The 16,439-nt window shown below is 41.0% G+C and overlaps 1 protein-coding gene across 8 annotated transcripts in view; it reads right to left on the bottom strand.

Annotated features, from left to right (window-relative positions):
• Positions 1-16,439, bottom strand: part of NEO1 (neogenin 1) — a 234,435-nt gene that overhangs the window by 54,945 nt on the left and 163,051 nt on the right. For 5 of the 8 annotated variants that reach the window (XM_018054673.1, XM_018054667.1, XM_018054669.1 and 2 more), the window contains exons 8-9: positions 10,768-10,987; positions 4,004-4,158 (exon numbers count right to left, since the gene is read on the bottom strand). In XM_018054673.1, the coding sequence (XP_017910162.1) occupies positions 4,004-4,158; positions 10,768-10,987 (375 nt within the window). The remainder of the gene's footprint in view (positions 1-4,003; positions 4,159-10,767; positions 10,988-16,439) is intronic. The other 3 variants (XM_018054672.1, XM_018054674.1, XM_018054670.1) reach the window with 1 other exon arrangement.

Consider the following 16,439-nt stretch of genomic DNA (forward strand, 5'->3'; position numbering starts at 1 on the left):
GAACAAATTCCCTTAAAATCACTTTCAGTATATTTGCTGGTTAAACATAGGCAAATATGATCCTAAAAAAGGCACTAATAAATTCTTTTGTCTATACAGTGGCATTAAAACATGTAAAAAAATTTAAGTCGGCTTGAAAAGCTAAAAATGTAAAATATTTTCCAAGGGCTGACTTGTAACACTTTGGCTTGCCCCACCCGCGCCCCAGGCTGAACACATCCAGATGAAATATCTTTCCACTGACTCCTCTTTTGCCAAAACATGTTAATAGTCACCCTGCATCTCCTAAACAGTCTCCCCAGAAGCTGTTGCTCCTTCCATCTATATTCTTCAGTTCAGTCGTTCAGTCATGTAAAACTCTTTGTGACGCCACGGACTGCAGCACACTAGGCTTCCCTGTCCATCACCAACTCCTGGGGCTTACTCAAACTCATGTCCGTCGAGTTGGTGCTGCCATCCAACCATCTCATCCTCTCTCGTCCCCTTCTACTCCTGCCTTCAGTCTTTCTCAGCATTAGGGTCTTTTCTAAGTCAGTTCTTTGCATCAGGTGGTCAAAGTATTGGAGCTTCAGCTTCAGCATCAGTTCTTCCAATGAATATTCAGGAATGATTTCCTTTACTTCTGACTGGTTTGATCTCCTTGCAGTCCAAGGGACTGTCAAGAGTCTTCTCCAACACCATAGTTCAAAAGCATCCATCCTTTGGCTCTCAGCTTTCTTCATGGTCCCACTCTCATACCTATATTCTTAGCCACTTTCTTTTAATCAAACTCCCTTGAATAAATGAGCACAATACTGCCCATTTACCAGTCCTTGTCAGTCCTTGTCTGGCACCAGACTGTTTTGTGAACAGAAGTCTCACTCATCTTTACCTCTTGCTGCCTAGCACAGTGCCTGGCACATGGCAGGCACTCAGGAAGCCTCTTCTTTCATCTCTAACTTGACAGTGCCCCTTTTAGTTTTGTAATTCTCAGCAGTCTGACTTTAGGTGCTGAAGTGATCAAGAAAGCCACAGGTTCTTCCCAAAAGCAAGCGTGAGTACGTACAGACACGCAAATATTTTCATGTACCTTCAGAAGTTTCACGGCCCCTGGATGGAACCCTTGCACTGAATCAAATTCAGTGGTCTCTCTCGTTTTCATCGTGACTCACCCTGCATGGACACGGCTAATCCTAGCTTTGGGATTGGGTCAAGTGGTTTCCTTCCCCAAGAATGTTTGCTCTAAGCCAAATGCTTTAAGGCCAGCCCAGGGTTTCATGTTTTCCTAGGAAAACATGAAACAGATTTGATTTACCTAACTTTACAATAACTGTTCCTTGTTCTGTATTTCATTATCTCTCATGAATGACACCTGTATGTGAGAATTAATGAAGGAAAATTGAGTCCGAAATCTAACAGATTGTTCCTGCTCTTATCTGAACACAGTAATTGTGAAACTCAACATCCTTTCCCTGTAGTGAGAACACATTCTTTCCTTAAATCAGCACCCCCACCGCCCACCCGGCTCTCTTTGGGTCCTCTTGTTGTTGCCTGGGTTTGATTCCTGACCTTTAATGCTCTATTACAGAGATGATGAATGGCCTCCTATCTTGACTGCTCATTCTTTAAAGGGAGGATTCCTGTCCTGCCCCCTGCATCTCTGATAGCTTGTGCAGGGCCTGGTAGAGGAAGTCCTCAGTAACTGTTTGGTGGGTGAACGATTTACTGCAGTGCCGGGAGCCAGTGTGAGGAATCCCGCCCGTGACAAGGTCATGAGGAAGGAAGCTGACATACGCAAGGCGTGCTCAGACTTCAGGGGCCCCTCTGGAAATTCCTAAGCATGTACCCCAACAAAAATCTGCCGGCTTTTGTGCTCTGCTTTTCCACTCTTCTGACATTTTCTGGAAAAAGTCAATTCAGGGCTTTAGTCTTCTGCATCTGAAAGAGTGTTTCAATCCAACAACCCCTCCGATGGCTTTCTAGCCTGCTGCAGGACTCTGGAGTGTGATTGTTTGAGGCCTCCTGACCGCAGGAGGCACAGGAAGCTTAAAACATCCTAGGAATGTAGGAGCTTCCGAGGAGTCAAAATCTTTAGAATAGGACTGATTAAAAGTTTCATTTTTGGGGTCAATGCTTGCTGCCAAATTTTCATATCCTTTATTTTTAGATATAGTTGGTATATAGAAAAACAAGTAGTAGACCTGGTATTAGCAACATTAGATCTTTGAGTTAAGTACCTTCTTTGTTATATCCCACTGCACCTTTGTTCTATAGAGATGTAACTTTAATAGATGCAGATTAAAGAAAAACACTTCAGGGGAAACAAAATTAACATTCATTAAGGAAGAGAGCCAAAAAGTGTTAACAAGCCTCTTGGCCAGAAGATAATGTAAATCACCTGAGACCTTTTGTATACAAAATGATGTATAGAAAGAGTCTGGGCGGCGAACGCTACATAATTTTGTGTTATCCACTGATCTCCATGTTTTATCAAAAGTATAAAAGGCCTTCTGAACAATAAAGGAGGGGGCCGGGGGCCGGGGGCCAGTTTCTCGGACCAGTTTCTCGAACTAGGTCTCTCGGCCTGGTTTCTTGGGACTCTGGCTCCCCCCGTGTCTTTTTCTCTCTTCTTCTCTCCCTTTCCTTCTCTCGGCTCTTTACTTTAACTTCAGGCTGAATCTCCACCTGGGGCGCGGAGGCTCGCCAGGTCTACTTACTTGCCCTGGCTGTTAAGACCCGCACGAAAGGGAGCTTAAGGCGAGGCACCCTTAGATATTCAAGCAGGCGCCGGTGGCCCAACGTAGATGGTGCAAATTCCTTGTCTGGAATTTTATTGGCCTTCCGCGTAAACCAAGCTATTCAGCCCTCTTCCTCCACTTAATCTTCTTACTACACTATAGTTTCTTAATCTAATCTTACATTAATAAACAAACAAGTCTTTCCACGCCAACGCCGTCCACCCTTCAAATTCCCTGGATCCACCGGGGCTGGACCCCGGCACTGCAGCATTAGAAAGTGAAATCCCACAGCTTCTTGACTTTTCTTATTCCACCCATCAGGCAGAGTCCTTGAATTATTTCCATAGTTTCAGTGGTAAATACATTTAATCTGTTTAGTACCCTAGTCAGTAGCTTCCTCAAATTTATCGCCCATGCCCCTCAGCTACAGTACAATTTTTGTTACTGCAAATTTGTTAACACAGAAACACTAGTGCAGTTAATAGGAAAAGGAAACTGGAGAAGGCTCCCAAAAAAACAATGGCTTGTGTTAAAAGAAGGTGCAAGCGTAGAAGAAAGCTTCCTGAGAAAAGCATTAATTCTATATTTGACTGCTTCTCATAATTTCTGACCTATAGTTTAAAAAACCAAAACTTAAGACATAGAAGACATTTATAAAGTAAATCACTTGACACTAATTTCACTTGGAAAAATCTTAAGAAATGTAACTGGAAGTAACATTATTTGGCACAAAAGACAACAGGTCCAAGGAAAAGCCTTGAAGAGATTTCGAAGAGTACGGTATGTATAAAGACCAGGGCAATTCCACTGATAATAACTATTAAATACCTATTTCCTGTGTGAGGTACTGCATTAGACATGGTGGGAAATAAAAGGACAAATAAATACTCTGTCTTTGCCATAAAATTAATGAAATACATTCATAACCATAATTCAAGGAAGATGTACAATAATACATCTCATAACTTAAATAATACATAATGTACCTTAGGACTGTAGAAAAAAATATTAGATAAGATCAGAGGAAGATTTTAGAACGGCATCTGAACTGGGTCCAAAGAATCAGTAAAATTTGGGCGTCTTCCAGCAGAATTATATTGTTGTACACTATTTGCTGCTGTTTGATGCAGTTAACTTGATCTCCTGTAACTGATTCACTAAGATCGATCCCTAAAAGTGAGACACTGTTATCTCCTGCACACCTAAGGTATGCCAGGCTATACCTAAGATAGCCCTTCATACAGGTCTTGCTACAGGTGGGGCTGACAGACAGGTGGGAGACTTACCCTCAGGCTGTGTTTCTACCCGTAGTGGAGCTGAACTCTCTCCAGAGCCATGCTTATTTTGAGCCATAACTCTAAAGATGTACACTGTTGCTGGCATTAGGTTTTGAATGGTCACCTGCATTTCTCCTGGGCGACTGGTATTCTCAACACGTTCCCTTTGGATAAACAGGGATTTGGAAAGAAATAACATTGATTATGGAAATTTCTAGAATGTGCAGTTTCATTTTCATTGCAATATCTATAGATACCATACTACATCAAAATCTTAACAAATTTAAGTCAAATTAACTCTCACAAAAAGGAAAGTTTTAGGGGTGGAATGGCGCATGGAATATGGACACCGGTTAACAGCAATGTCACGCATGTCTGAGAAGTCGCTGATGTTCTTGCTTAAACATCACTGATATTGTTGGTCATAATCACAACTTCCTTTCAAGAGTCTTCTCAGTGCCATCTCAAATAGGGTAGCTAGTCACCAATTTTGTACACTTTAACAATCACTGAGTTTTAAGGGGCTATATTTAGGGAAACAAACAGAAGGTGATTATAGGTATGATCCAATTTTCACAGAAAATATCAAAGAATGTTGCGTATCTTCTGGATAATAAACTTTTAATAAAAGGAAAATTAGAGATTATCACTTAAAACTGGGAACAAAACATTAAAAATTTAAATGAATCTATAAAATAAGCTAATAACTATTCTGATTTTTACAATCTATTTCTTATTTCTTAAAAAATTATTTTCAAACTGATCTGAAATATTTTAACAAATCTTATCACAAATGGTGCAAATGGCTAGTGGTCTGGTGTTATGAGATGAAAACATAAAGGGAGTTATCAGGTTCTTTACAACAGGTGGCTTTCAGGCTCTATTTTTGGGGTCTGTGTGTCTACAATAATTACGCTCAGTGTACTGTGCTCACTATAACAAAGACTGTATTTGCTTTTGTTTTAGACAAATAGCTGGTTTTTTTTTTTTTAAGAATTACTGATTATGTAAGGGAAGATCTGTGTCTATCTTGAGAGGGTCATAAAAGGGCCCAAAACTACTTTGTGGGAGAAATTATTTGAAATTACCTAAAAATCTATTGAATTAAATTCTTACTTTAAAATATTGATAATTTTCCCTGAAATTTGTTTAAATAAATGGTTAAACAAACTGATTAAAATTTGTTAAGTTCTACATAACCATATGCCAATTTGTCTGATTGTATGTGAATGCATTTTAGAAATTCAAGTGTTTTTCAACAGTTTTCTATGGTTCTTTAAACTACCTTATTTTAATTAAAACAAACAGTACCCACCCACATCATATTTATAGCGGCTGCTTGTCTACAGTCAGCTCCACTGGAAAATATCATGGTAACAAAAGTTACTGCTCAGAGACTCTTGAGATATCTATTGATATTTTCTCTTCAGCTAAACCTCTCGATCACAAGATTTAGTAGAATGTCAGTTGATTTCCTATGATGTGAGGTTTCTGACATTCAATCCAATCCCAAATGACTGTTGTCTAGAACAAAGTATGGTATGTGACACTTCACTAAACTAAAAGCTCAGTGCCAGAGCACAGATTAGTTTGTTTTGCTCACTGTGCATCAAAGTTTGAACAAGACCTTTCTGAGAAAGAGAAAGGGGCACTATTTTACTTTAAATTGAAGTGAGAGAGTGTTTCATTCGTGTTCACGTACTAGAGAAGCACTAGCAGGAGGTTCATACACCGAAGCAGCATCACAAATGTACATGGAATGAATGAATGGAAATTTGCCTTCTAATGTATAAATTTTATACAGGAATGATATCATCTTTATCTTTTTGTTTGTTCCTATGTAAAAGAGGGGCTTCCCTGGTGGCTCAATGGTAAAGAATTCACCTATCAATGCAGTAAATGAGGGTTTGATCCCTGGGTTGGGAAGATCTTCTGAAGAAGGAAATGGCAATCCACTCCAGTATTCTTATTCGGGAAATTCCCTGGACAGAGGAGCTTGACGGACTACAGTCCACGAGATCACAAAAGAGTTGAATACAAACGACTTAGCGGCTAACCAACAACTTAAAAGGGGGAAAAAAACCCTAGAACAAATTTCTACAGAAGCATTATGATAAGAAAAAATTAATGGTAGATATGATTCCCTAAGATCAAACATCTAACACTCGAAAAAACTTCTAACAGTAGACTGATCTGACGTCACAGAACCAAGTCTGTCTGGAAATAAAACTGACTTCAGGGAAGATTTGGGGTGAGTTATGAAGGACAATTTCATAAATATGTGAGGTTCCAATGGGAGTTAGGTTAGAATGTCTTAGCTAAGAGTCAAAAGAAAAAGAAAAAGGTATACTTTGTACCAAGACAGTGCTGGGTCAGAACTCGGGAGCTCCAGTTCTAGTTCTGGCAATACTGCTGGCTTGCAAAGTCACTTTCTGGGTTTGTTTCTTCATGTATTAAATGAAAGAATGAGCCCAGAGTGGTGAACTTCTTCTTAAAGGGCTTGATAGTAAGTATTTACAGGCCAAGACACAAAATGAAAAATATTACCCACCATCTCCACAGTTAAAAATCTATGTATAACTTTACAGCTGGCCCTCCCTATCCACAGTTCTGTAATGCGGATTCAACCAACTGTGGATCCTGCAGTACTGGACTACAAATTTACTGAGAAAAATCCACATGTAAGTGGACAAGTGCAATTCAAACCCATGTTGTTCAAGGGTCAACTGTAGTTATTTATATAACCTATTAAAGTATAACCACTTGAAAAATGTAAAATTTATCCTTAGGTCTTGGGCCATAAAAACAAGTTTGATTTGGCCCACCGTATATAGTTTGATGATCCTGGAGCAGACTAACAGATTTCTAAGGCTGCATGCTAAATTGCTTCCATCATGTCGGACTCTATGCGCCCTATAGACTGTGGCCTACCAGGCTCCTCTGTTCATGGGGATTCTCCAGGCAAGAACACTGGAGTGGGTTGCCCTGCCCTCCTCTAGGGGATCTTCCCGACCCAGGGATTGAACCTGCGTTTCTTAACATCTTCTGCACTGGCAGGCTGGTTCTTTACCACAAGCACTACCTGGGAAGCCCTTATCCAATTCTGAAAGTGAGAGTTGCTCAATCTTGTCCAACTCTTTGCAACCCCAAGGACTATACAGTCCATGGAATTCTCCAGGCCAGAATACTGGAGTGGGTAGCCCTTCCTTTCTCCAGGGGATCTTCCCAACCCAGGGGTCGAACCTAGGTCTTCCGTGTTACAGGCAGGTTCTTTACCAGCTGAGTCATGATGGAAGCCCAATTATAAATGCTATTAATTTCTGGAATAACTTACTCTGTACTTTCCACTTAGTGGTTAATAGAAAATACTTCTGTTTAAAGGCATTGGAAACAAAAGTGAATATTTCACAGGTAAAATGGCAGAGGAAGGGCCCTTTGAAATTTCAGGAAGCATCTGCGTGCAATGCAGGAGACCCAGGTTTGATCCCTGGGTTGGGAAGATCCCCTGGCGAAGGAAATGGCAACCCACTCCAGTATTCTTGCCTGGAGAATCCCATGGATGGAGGAGCCTGGTGGGCTACAGTCCACGGGGTCGCAAAGAGTCGGACACGATTGAGTGACTTCACTTACTTACTTGCTTAGAGTACCCAATAGACTCATACAGCTCATTACCAAGGCACATAGTGCCCCCTGGTGGTTGAATTATCAGATGCAAGAAGTAGGGGAATTGCAGGCAGTGGCATATACCCTCACATCGAAAGGTTGTTAAGTCTATGAATATAATACATTACCTTCAATTTTTAGATGGGACAATGTAAACTTATAAAGATTAAATTAATTTTGTTTATAAAACAAGTAACGGGAATTTAGTCTGACTCGGTGTTACTTCTATTTCTTCACTGCTTCTATTCAGAAATTATGATCTTAAAGTAATGAGATAGCAAAAATTACTACAATGTCTAAGAATCTTCCTTTGAAATATTCCCCCGATTTACTGTTCCAAGTCACTGCTCTCATCTTCATCTAGGCCTACCACATGCTTCTGTGTGTGTGTTTAGTTGCTCAGTTATGTTTAATTCTTCACGACCCCATGGACTGTAACCCACCAGGTTCCTCAGTCTGTGGAGTTCTCCAGGCAATAATACTAGAGTGGGTTGCTACTCCCTTTTCCAGGGGATCTTCTCAACCCAGGGATCGAATCCGGGTTTCATGCATTGTGGGCAGATTCTTTACTGACTTCCCACCAGGGAAGAAGCCCCACCACATGTTTAGATCAACCTAACTACTGCTGATCTGTCTCCCTGACTCCCCCACTCTTCTCTAATCTTGTGTAGAACCTGCCAAGAACTGCTAATAAAAGCTGTTTAATAAAACCACCTGCACACTTGCTCAGCAGTCTGAAATGGTCCCTTCTTAATTGATCATGTCCAGATTCTTACTTGCATTTTAACACCTGGCTCCAAACTTCCTTCCACTTTATTATAATCTCTTACTAATTCTGACCAAAAACTCTAGGCCAAAGCTTTCTTACTTTTCCATCTTTCCAACAACAGATACACAAATTGGATCCTCTTTATGTATATTGATAATTGCCTTGTCCTCCTACTCCTGCCAACTGATAGAAATGGTTTCTATGCTTTTTTCTAATATACTTAACAAGTTTTAAAAATATGTTTTGATACATTTATAACATTGTTATACACAGACAAAGATATAACTTTTATTCCTTCTACTAAATGGGGGTTAATTATCAACATTATTTTTTGAATAATTATTATTTTTCCACTGTCTGAAATCACTCACTCAACAAATATTTATTAAGTGCTACTGATAAGCCAGGCTCTGTTCTAGGTGATGGTGATACTCTACTGAACAAGACAAATGCAATGAATGCGTTAATAAAAAGAGAACATTTCTGAGTGTTACATGTTCTGGGAAAAAAACCAAAAACATAAAAGCTAAAAAACAAAACATGGTGGTATGTTACAGTGATGTTCCGGAAAATGTTTAACAACTGGCTCTGGTTTGTAGCACTTGTCACTGTAAATACTCCCCCATGCCCAACTTAGAGCTACCTGGTCATCATTGGGTTTGCAAAATTTCCTGAAAATTAAACAATTGGCTTGGGAACAAGCCACCAAGTGCCCCAGGGTGTAACAGTGACCAAGAGGCTATGTTGGGTGGGTAGTCATGGAAGACCCTAGAAGAGACCTTCTGAGGATGATGGACAAGGAGCCAGACAGTTGTTTGCAAAGGAAATGCAATCCTGGTAGAAGGAACAACAAGGCCTTCTCCTAGAAGCAAAGACCCTGTCATGTATGTAAGACTGCTTCTGAGCAATTACGAAAAGCTTCTGTCCTTCTGTGAAACCCCATGGACTTTGCAATGGGATTTGAAAGTCTACTGGAAACATTTCAAGACAGGTGCTGTTTGGTAGTCATATCTTGCCTTTCTGTGACTAGCAGGACGTTTCCTTATCGCTGTCACTGCAAAACATCCACTGCAGTGTTCAGATGAACACTCCATTACCCTGTGAGCAGCGCAATCCATCTGACTCAAATTACGTCACTCACTTAGATGTCTCAAGAGTCTCAACCCAAGGGGCATTGACTTGACTAAGGTACCTATACCTTCTGAACTTGCCAGTTTGGTGTTAAATACAATATATATCAAATGTAAGCACCCTAGCAGAAATACAAGCTTAACTGCATGGGCCAGAGCCCTAACCCAAACAGGTATTTCAGCTTTCTTATTCTGGTGTGAAGTAACAGCACCATGAAGGGGTCTACTCAGCAATGTTAAGAATATACAGTCAGCATGTGGTGTGGGGCCTCCCGAAGAGCGGATGACTGGCTGGGAAAACAACATAAACACACATAAAATAACAGAAGAGTGACAACTACGGCGGTATCAGATCATGTGCTATCATAACTAAGTGCCAGTATCAGTGGCACAAATATACACAGAAGAGAAAGGCTACATGTGCTGAAGGAGTACAGGAAGATTTATGAGGGCTCCATTGGGCTTAATCTGAGCCAAGAAAGATTAACTGAATTTTATAGTGGTGGTTGAGAAACAGGAAAGGGGGAAGTGACCAAAGAGAAAACGGGGGGAAAAAATGCTGCAGAGTGACAGGAATTAGACTGGTTTCATCAGAAAGTGAGTTACCTAGGGTTAAAGGAAAATAAGGCTGGATAGATAAAATACAGGTAGACTGTGCCGTGAAGCAGCCTTGTGATTCTGGAAAATCTCCAAAAGCAATGGAGAGGCAATGTGAGTTCCTGAAAGAAGTGGCGATGGAGAGGAATGTAATGAAAATACTGTTTTAGGAAAACGGGTCACTTAGTAATCTTGTGTCATCAAGCAGACCCCTTAAGCTCAGCAGCCCACAACTGCTTAAGGGTGCAGGCAGATATAACTCCCTTAATTTCTAGAACCTGAAAGTTCTAAGTAAGACATAGCCTATAGGTTGTACTTGACTAATCATATTGAAAAGGGTATTCTTGGTTACATTTTAGTATTTCTACTTAAATACCTTTATTTACCCTCTCCCCAAGTCATCTCAGAAAGGCGGGAAAGAATACCAGGACCTTTGTCTGTTTACGGATTTACTTATCATGACCTACGACTAGAAACGACATATCTCTGCGACCACATTTTCTGGACTTAAAGCTGGTACAGATTCTGCACAGCAGAGAGTCAGGAAGGATGGGCACAACTGGTCTTGGGAGGACAAGATGCAACCAACTGGCTCCAGACATACAGGCACTTACCTAGCAATCCCCTCCTTGGTGTAGAAGACAGAGTAGGTAAGGTTGTCCCCGTGAGGATCTGATGCAGGTGTCCGCCACGTCAATTTGATGAAGCGGGTAGAGACCAGGGAGGCCACGACATCCCGTGGAGCTGAAGGCAGTGGTCCAGTTGTGGCTGGTGCTAGATGGTCAGTAGTGGCACTGGTCAGTGAAGTGGGAGGTAATGTTGGGATGGCAACATCTTGTCATGTGCAAATATTGGGGAATATGAAGGGCAAACCACGACGGTTTTAAAAAAGAGAACAGAAAAAACAAAAAACAAAAAAAGAAATAAACAAAACCACGATGGGAAATAAAATAAAATGAATGAACATAAAAAAGGCCATTAAACTGAAGGCTACCATGCAGGCCAGGGGTAACTACTGAAAACTAATGGGCACCAGTCAAGACACAGCACCGCAGAGCAAGCAGACTTTCTGGTCACTGTGATGGCTGTGGGTGAGGGCAAGGGAGGGTGCAGCTGAGGACAGGACATCTCACAGGGGCACACGCCAGCGCCCAAGGCATTTTCTCTAGTTCTGAAAGCAGCATGCAACCTCTGCCAAATTTTTGCATGTGTAAGTCTTATATGTGATTAAAAAACCTCAGTATTTTTTTCCCACTTTATCAAATATTGAACAATGTGTGTAGTATGGCTGAGCCTCGTTACACTTACCTTGGGGCCCAGACTATCGTGACCTCACTTGCAGAGCTGTGTATGCCTCTAGCTCTGCAGGAGTTCAAAAGTCACATCTTCAAGTGAAATCTAACATTAAAGTCTGCTCTCTGTGGTTGGCAATACCCAGCAAAGTTTGATAACCTTCCTCAATTCACTAAGTTACAGTTCATTTGCCATCTTATCAATTCATTTAATTACAACAGTATAATATCTTGAATCACAAATTCCAAAGCCACACAAACACAATACATATTGTTTTGTGCTTACACAAAGTACATTGTTCCATCTGTTTGGTACAGTCCTCACTACCAAGTAACAGATTACAACTTCTAGCAGACTTTAGGGACTCAAGGGGACAGATGAAGCAGATGGCAAATCAGAGCTCTGCTGTTCAAATGCTTGTCTGTATGTCCCTTCTGTTGCAGGACACTCTGATTTTAGAAGTCCATTCCTAATATACACCTAAAATATCCTTCACCTTGCAGTACACGTTCAATCACACAAATCTAATTTTAATCTTAATCTCACAATTTTCAAGTGAAGGAATTCATTAGAAATGTGTCGTAACTTTAACGGGGAAGTTAGAAGAAGAGAGGCAGACAGGGAAATATGAAAATTCTGGACCTCATTTCAATGAAATAGTAGGAAAACCACCTCCTGAAAGTGTCTGTGAACTACGAGAGAATCTTTTAAACTGAGGTAGTCTAAATGAATATGCCAGTGAGAATAAATACTCCAAGGGAAAGGACAGAGGAAGACCAATGTAAAATCTCCCTACAGCTACCATTTATTGAGCACTTTCTACATGGCACTCTGGCTCTTTGAAAGTGTTAGTCACTCAGTCATGTCTGACTCTTTGCCACCCCATGGACTGTATCCCTCCAAGCGCCTCTGTCCATGGAATTCTCCAGGAAAGAATACTGGAGTGGGTTGCCATTCCCTTCTCCAGAGGATATTCCTGACCCAGAGATCGAACACGGGTCTCCTACATTGCAGGTGGATTCTTTACCGTCTAAGCTATCAGGATTCTTTATGTGGACTCATTTAGTCTTTACAACCTTATGAAATAGGTACTATCACTGTATCTCTGTATTATATATGGAGACTACATTTAAAAGGGCTAAATCACTGTTCCTAGGAATAGGAAGTGGTGGAGTGTTAAAACCAACCATAGTTTTTAGCTTAAGAGACCTCTGGATTTAGTCAATAGGAGTTTTTAGCCGTGGTCATGCCATTCAGGGTAATGGCAGTGGTCAGGGGCTCCTGCTTCTTTTGTCAGCTCCCCCCTGCCTGCAAATCCCATGAAGGCAATGCAAAGGGCCAGGACAAATGCCTGCATATGCACTAGGTGTTACAAGAGAAAAATCACTGATTTTGTGAGATTTACCACTTTTATAGCAAGGGAAAGCAAGCTCTAGACAAAGAATAGACCTGCTGTGGATATCTAATTTGATTCTGTTGTGCTTTTTATGGCTTTGGTCTTTAAAAAGACACTGAAACTTGTTTTGTGTCCCAACATATGGATTATCCTGACAACTGTCCCATATATGCTCGAAAATAATCTGTATCTGTAGTCGTTGGGTGGAGAGTCTATAATGTTAGCTAGGTCAAGTTGACTGAGAGGATCGTTTAAGTCCTCTATATTCTTTTTAACTTTTTCTAATTGTTATCAGTTTTTGAGAGCAAGATATTGAAATCTCCCACTATTATCACTGACTCTCATATTTCTTTTTTGAAAATAACTACAAATGCATATACATACAACAACAAAGCCCCAAAATATATGCATCCAAAGAAATCTGGGAAAAAATACTTGGAAATGAAGCGATCCATGAGTCAAAGAAGAAACCACAAGAAATAAAAAATTTAACACTTTTAAACTGGATGAAATGAAAATACAACATATTAAAAACAAAGACAAGCAATTAAAGCAGTGCTTAGAGGGAAATTAAGATGTCTTTATCAGAAGAAAAGTCTCATGTGAATTATCTAAGCTTTTACCTTACTGAAGAGTATTGATCTTAAGCATTTTTACACATGAAAAGGTAACCGTACGAGGTAAAGGATGTGTTAACTAACGTAACTGTTGGAATGTTTTCACAGTGTATATGTATCAAATGATTATATTGCACACTTCAAATATATTACCATTTATTTGTCAACTGAAGTGAAGTGAAAGTCACTCAGTTGTGTCCGACTCTTTGCGACCCCACTGACTGTTCATGGAATTCTCCAGGCCAGAATATTGGGGTGGGTAGCCTTTCCCTTCTCCAGGGGATCTTCCCAACCCAGGGATCGAACCCAGGTTTCCCACATTGCAGGCAGACTCTTTACCAGCTGAGCCACCAGGGAATCACAAGAATAATGGAATGGGTAGCCTATCCCTTTTCCAGCAGATGATCTCGATTCAGGAATCAAATCGGGTCTCCTTCACTGCAGGCGGATTCTTTACTAACTGAGCTCTCAGGGGAGGCAATTTGTCAATTATACCGCAACAAAAATGGAAAAATTTAATTTTATCCACATTCTTAAAAAAACACAAGGTTAACAAATCAAGGGAAGATGTTGTTTTTGTCGTTCAGTTGCTTAGTGGTGTCTGACTCTGCAACCCCATAGACTGCATCAAGCCAGGCTTCCCTGTCCATCACCAACTCCTGGAGCTTGCTCAAACTCATGTCCATTGAGTCAGTGATTCCATCCAACCATCTCATCCTCTGTTGCTCCCTTTTCCTCCTGCCTTCGATCTTTCCCAGCACCAAGGTCTTTTCCAATGAGTTGGCTCTTCCCATCAGGTGGCCAAAGTACTGGAGCTTCAGCTTCAGCATCAGTCCTTCCAATGAATATTCAGGACTGATTTCCTTTAGAATGGACTGGTCTGGTCTCCCTGCTGTCCAAGGGACTCTCGAGAGTCTTCTCCAACACCACAGTTCAAAAGCATCAATTCTTCAGTGCTCAGCCTTCTTTATGGTCCAGCTTTCACATCTGTACATGACTACTGGGAAAACCATAGCTTTGACTTGACTATACAGACCTTTTGTCGGCAAAGTGATACCTCTGCTTTTTAATACGCTGTCTAGGTTTGTCACAGCTTTTCTTCCAAGAGCAAGCATCTTTTAATTTCATGGCTGCTAGTTACTGTCCATAGTGATTTTGGAGCCCAAGAAAATAAGTCTGTCACTGTTTCCATTTCCCCCCCCATCTATTTGCCATAAAGTGATAGGACCAGATGCCATGATCTTAGTTTTTTGAATGCTGAGTTTTAAGTTAGCTTTTCCATTCTCCTCTTTCACCCTCATCAAGAGGCTCTTTAGTTCCTCTTCAGTTTCTGCCATAAGGGTGGTGTCATCTGCATATCTGAGGTTATTGATATTTCTCCCAGTAATCTTGATACCAGCTTGTGATTCATCCAGTTCAGCATTTTGCATGATATACTCTGCATATAAGTTAAATAAGTAGGGTGATAATATATAGCCTTGATGTACTCCTTTCTCAATTTTGCACCAGTTTGTTATTCCATGTCCGGTTCTAACTGTTGCTTCTTGACCTGCATACAGGCTTCTCAGGAGGCAGGAAAGGTGGTCTGGTATTCCCAACTCTAAGAAAATTCCACATTCTGTTGTGATCCACACAGTCAAAGGCTTTGGCATAGTTAATGAAGCAGATGTTTTTCTGGAATTTCCTTGCTTTTTTAATGATAATCCAACAGATGTTGGCAGTTTGATCTCTGGTTCCTCAGCCTTTTCTAAATCCAGTTTGTACATCTGGAAGTTCTCAATTCACATACTGTTGAAGCTTAGCTTGAAGGATTCTGAGCACTACCTTACTAGCATGTGAAATGAGTCCAACTGTGGAGAAGGTAATGGCACCCCACTCCAGCACTCTTGCCTGGAGGATCCCATGGACGGAGGAGCCTGGTGGGCTGCAGTCCATGGGGTCGCTAAGAGTTGGACACGACTGAGTGACTTCACTTTCACTTTTCACTTTCATGCATTGGAGAAGGAAATGGCAACCCACTCCAGTGCTCTTGCCTGGAGAATCCCAGGGACGGGGGAGCCTGGTGGGCTGCCATCTCTGGGGTTGCACAGAGTCGGACACGACTGAAGAGACTTAGCAGCAGCAGCAGTGCAATAGTTTGAACATTCTTTGGCCTTGAGCTTCTTTGGGACTGGAATGAAGACTGATCTTTTCCAGTCCTGTGGCCACTTCTGAGTTTTCCAAATTTGTTGGCATTCTGAGTGCATCACTTTTAACAGCATGATCTTTTAGAATTTGAAACAGCTCAGCTGAAATGCCATGATCTCCACTAACTTTGTAGTAATGCTTAAGATGCACCTGCCTTACACTCCAGGATGTTTGGCTCTAGGTGAGTGACCACATCATGGTTGTCTGGGTTTGCATAGTTCTTCTGTGTATTCTTGCCACCTCTTAGTATCTTCTGCTTCTGTTAGGTCCATACCATTTCTGTCCTTTATTGCGCCCATCTTTACGTGAAAGGTACCCTTGGTACCTCTAATTTTCTTGAAGAGACCTCTAGTCTTTCCCATTCTATTATTTTCCTCTATTTCTTTGCACTGATCACTGAGGAAGGCTTTTTTAATCTCTCTTGCTACTCTTTGGAACTCTGCATTCAAATGGATATATCTTTCCTTTCCTGCTTTGCCTTTAGCTTCTCTTCTTTTCTCAGCTATTTTTAAGGCCTCTTCAGACAACCATTTTGCCTTGTTGCATTTCTTTTTCTTGGGGGTGATTTTGATCACTGCCTCCTGTACAATGTTACTCTGTCCATAGTTCTTCAGGCACTCTGTCTATCAGATCTAATCCCTTAAATCTATTTGTCACTTCCACTGTATAATCGTGTTTAGGTCATACCTGATTGGTCTAGTGATCTTCTCTATCTTTTTCAGTGTAAGTCTAAATTTTACAACAAGGATCTCATGATCTGAGTCACAGTCAGCTCCCGGTCTAGTTTTTGCTG

Source organism: Capra hircus, chromosome 10 (genome assembly GCF_001704415.2).
Source record: "Capra hircus breed San Clemente chromosome 10, ASM170441v1, whole genome shotgun sequence".
NCBI lineage: Eukaryota > Metazoa > Chordata > Mammalia > Artiodactyla > Bovidae > Capra > Capra hircus.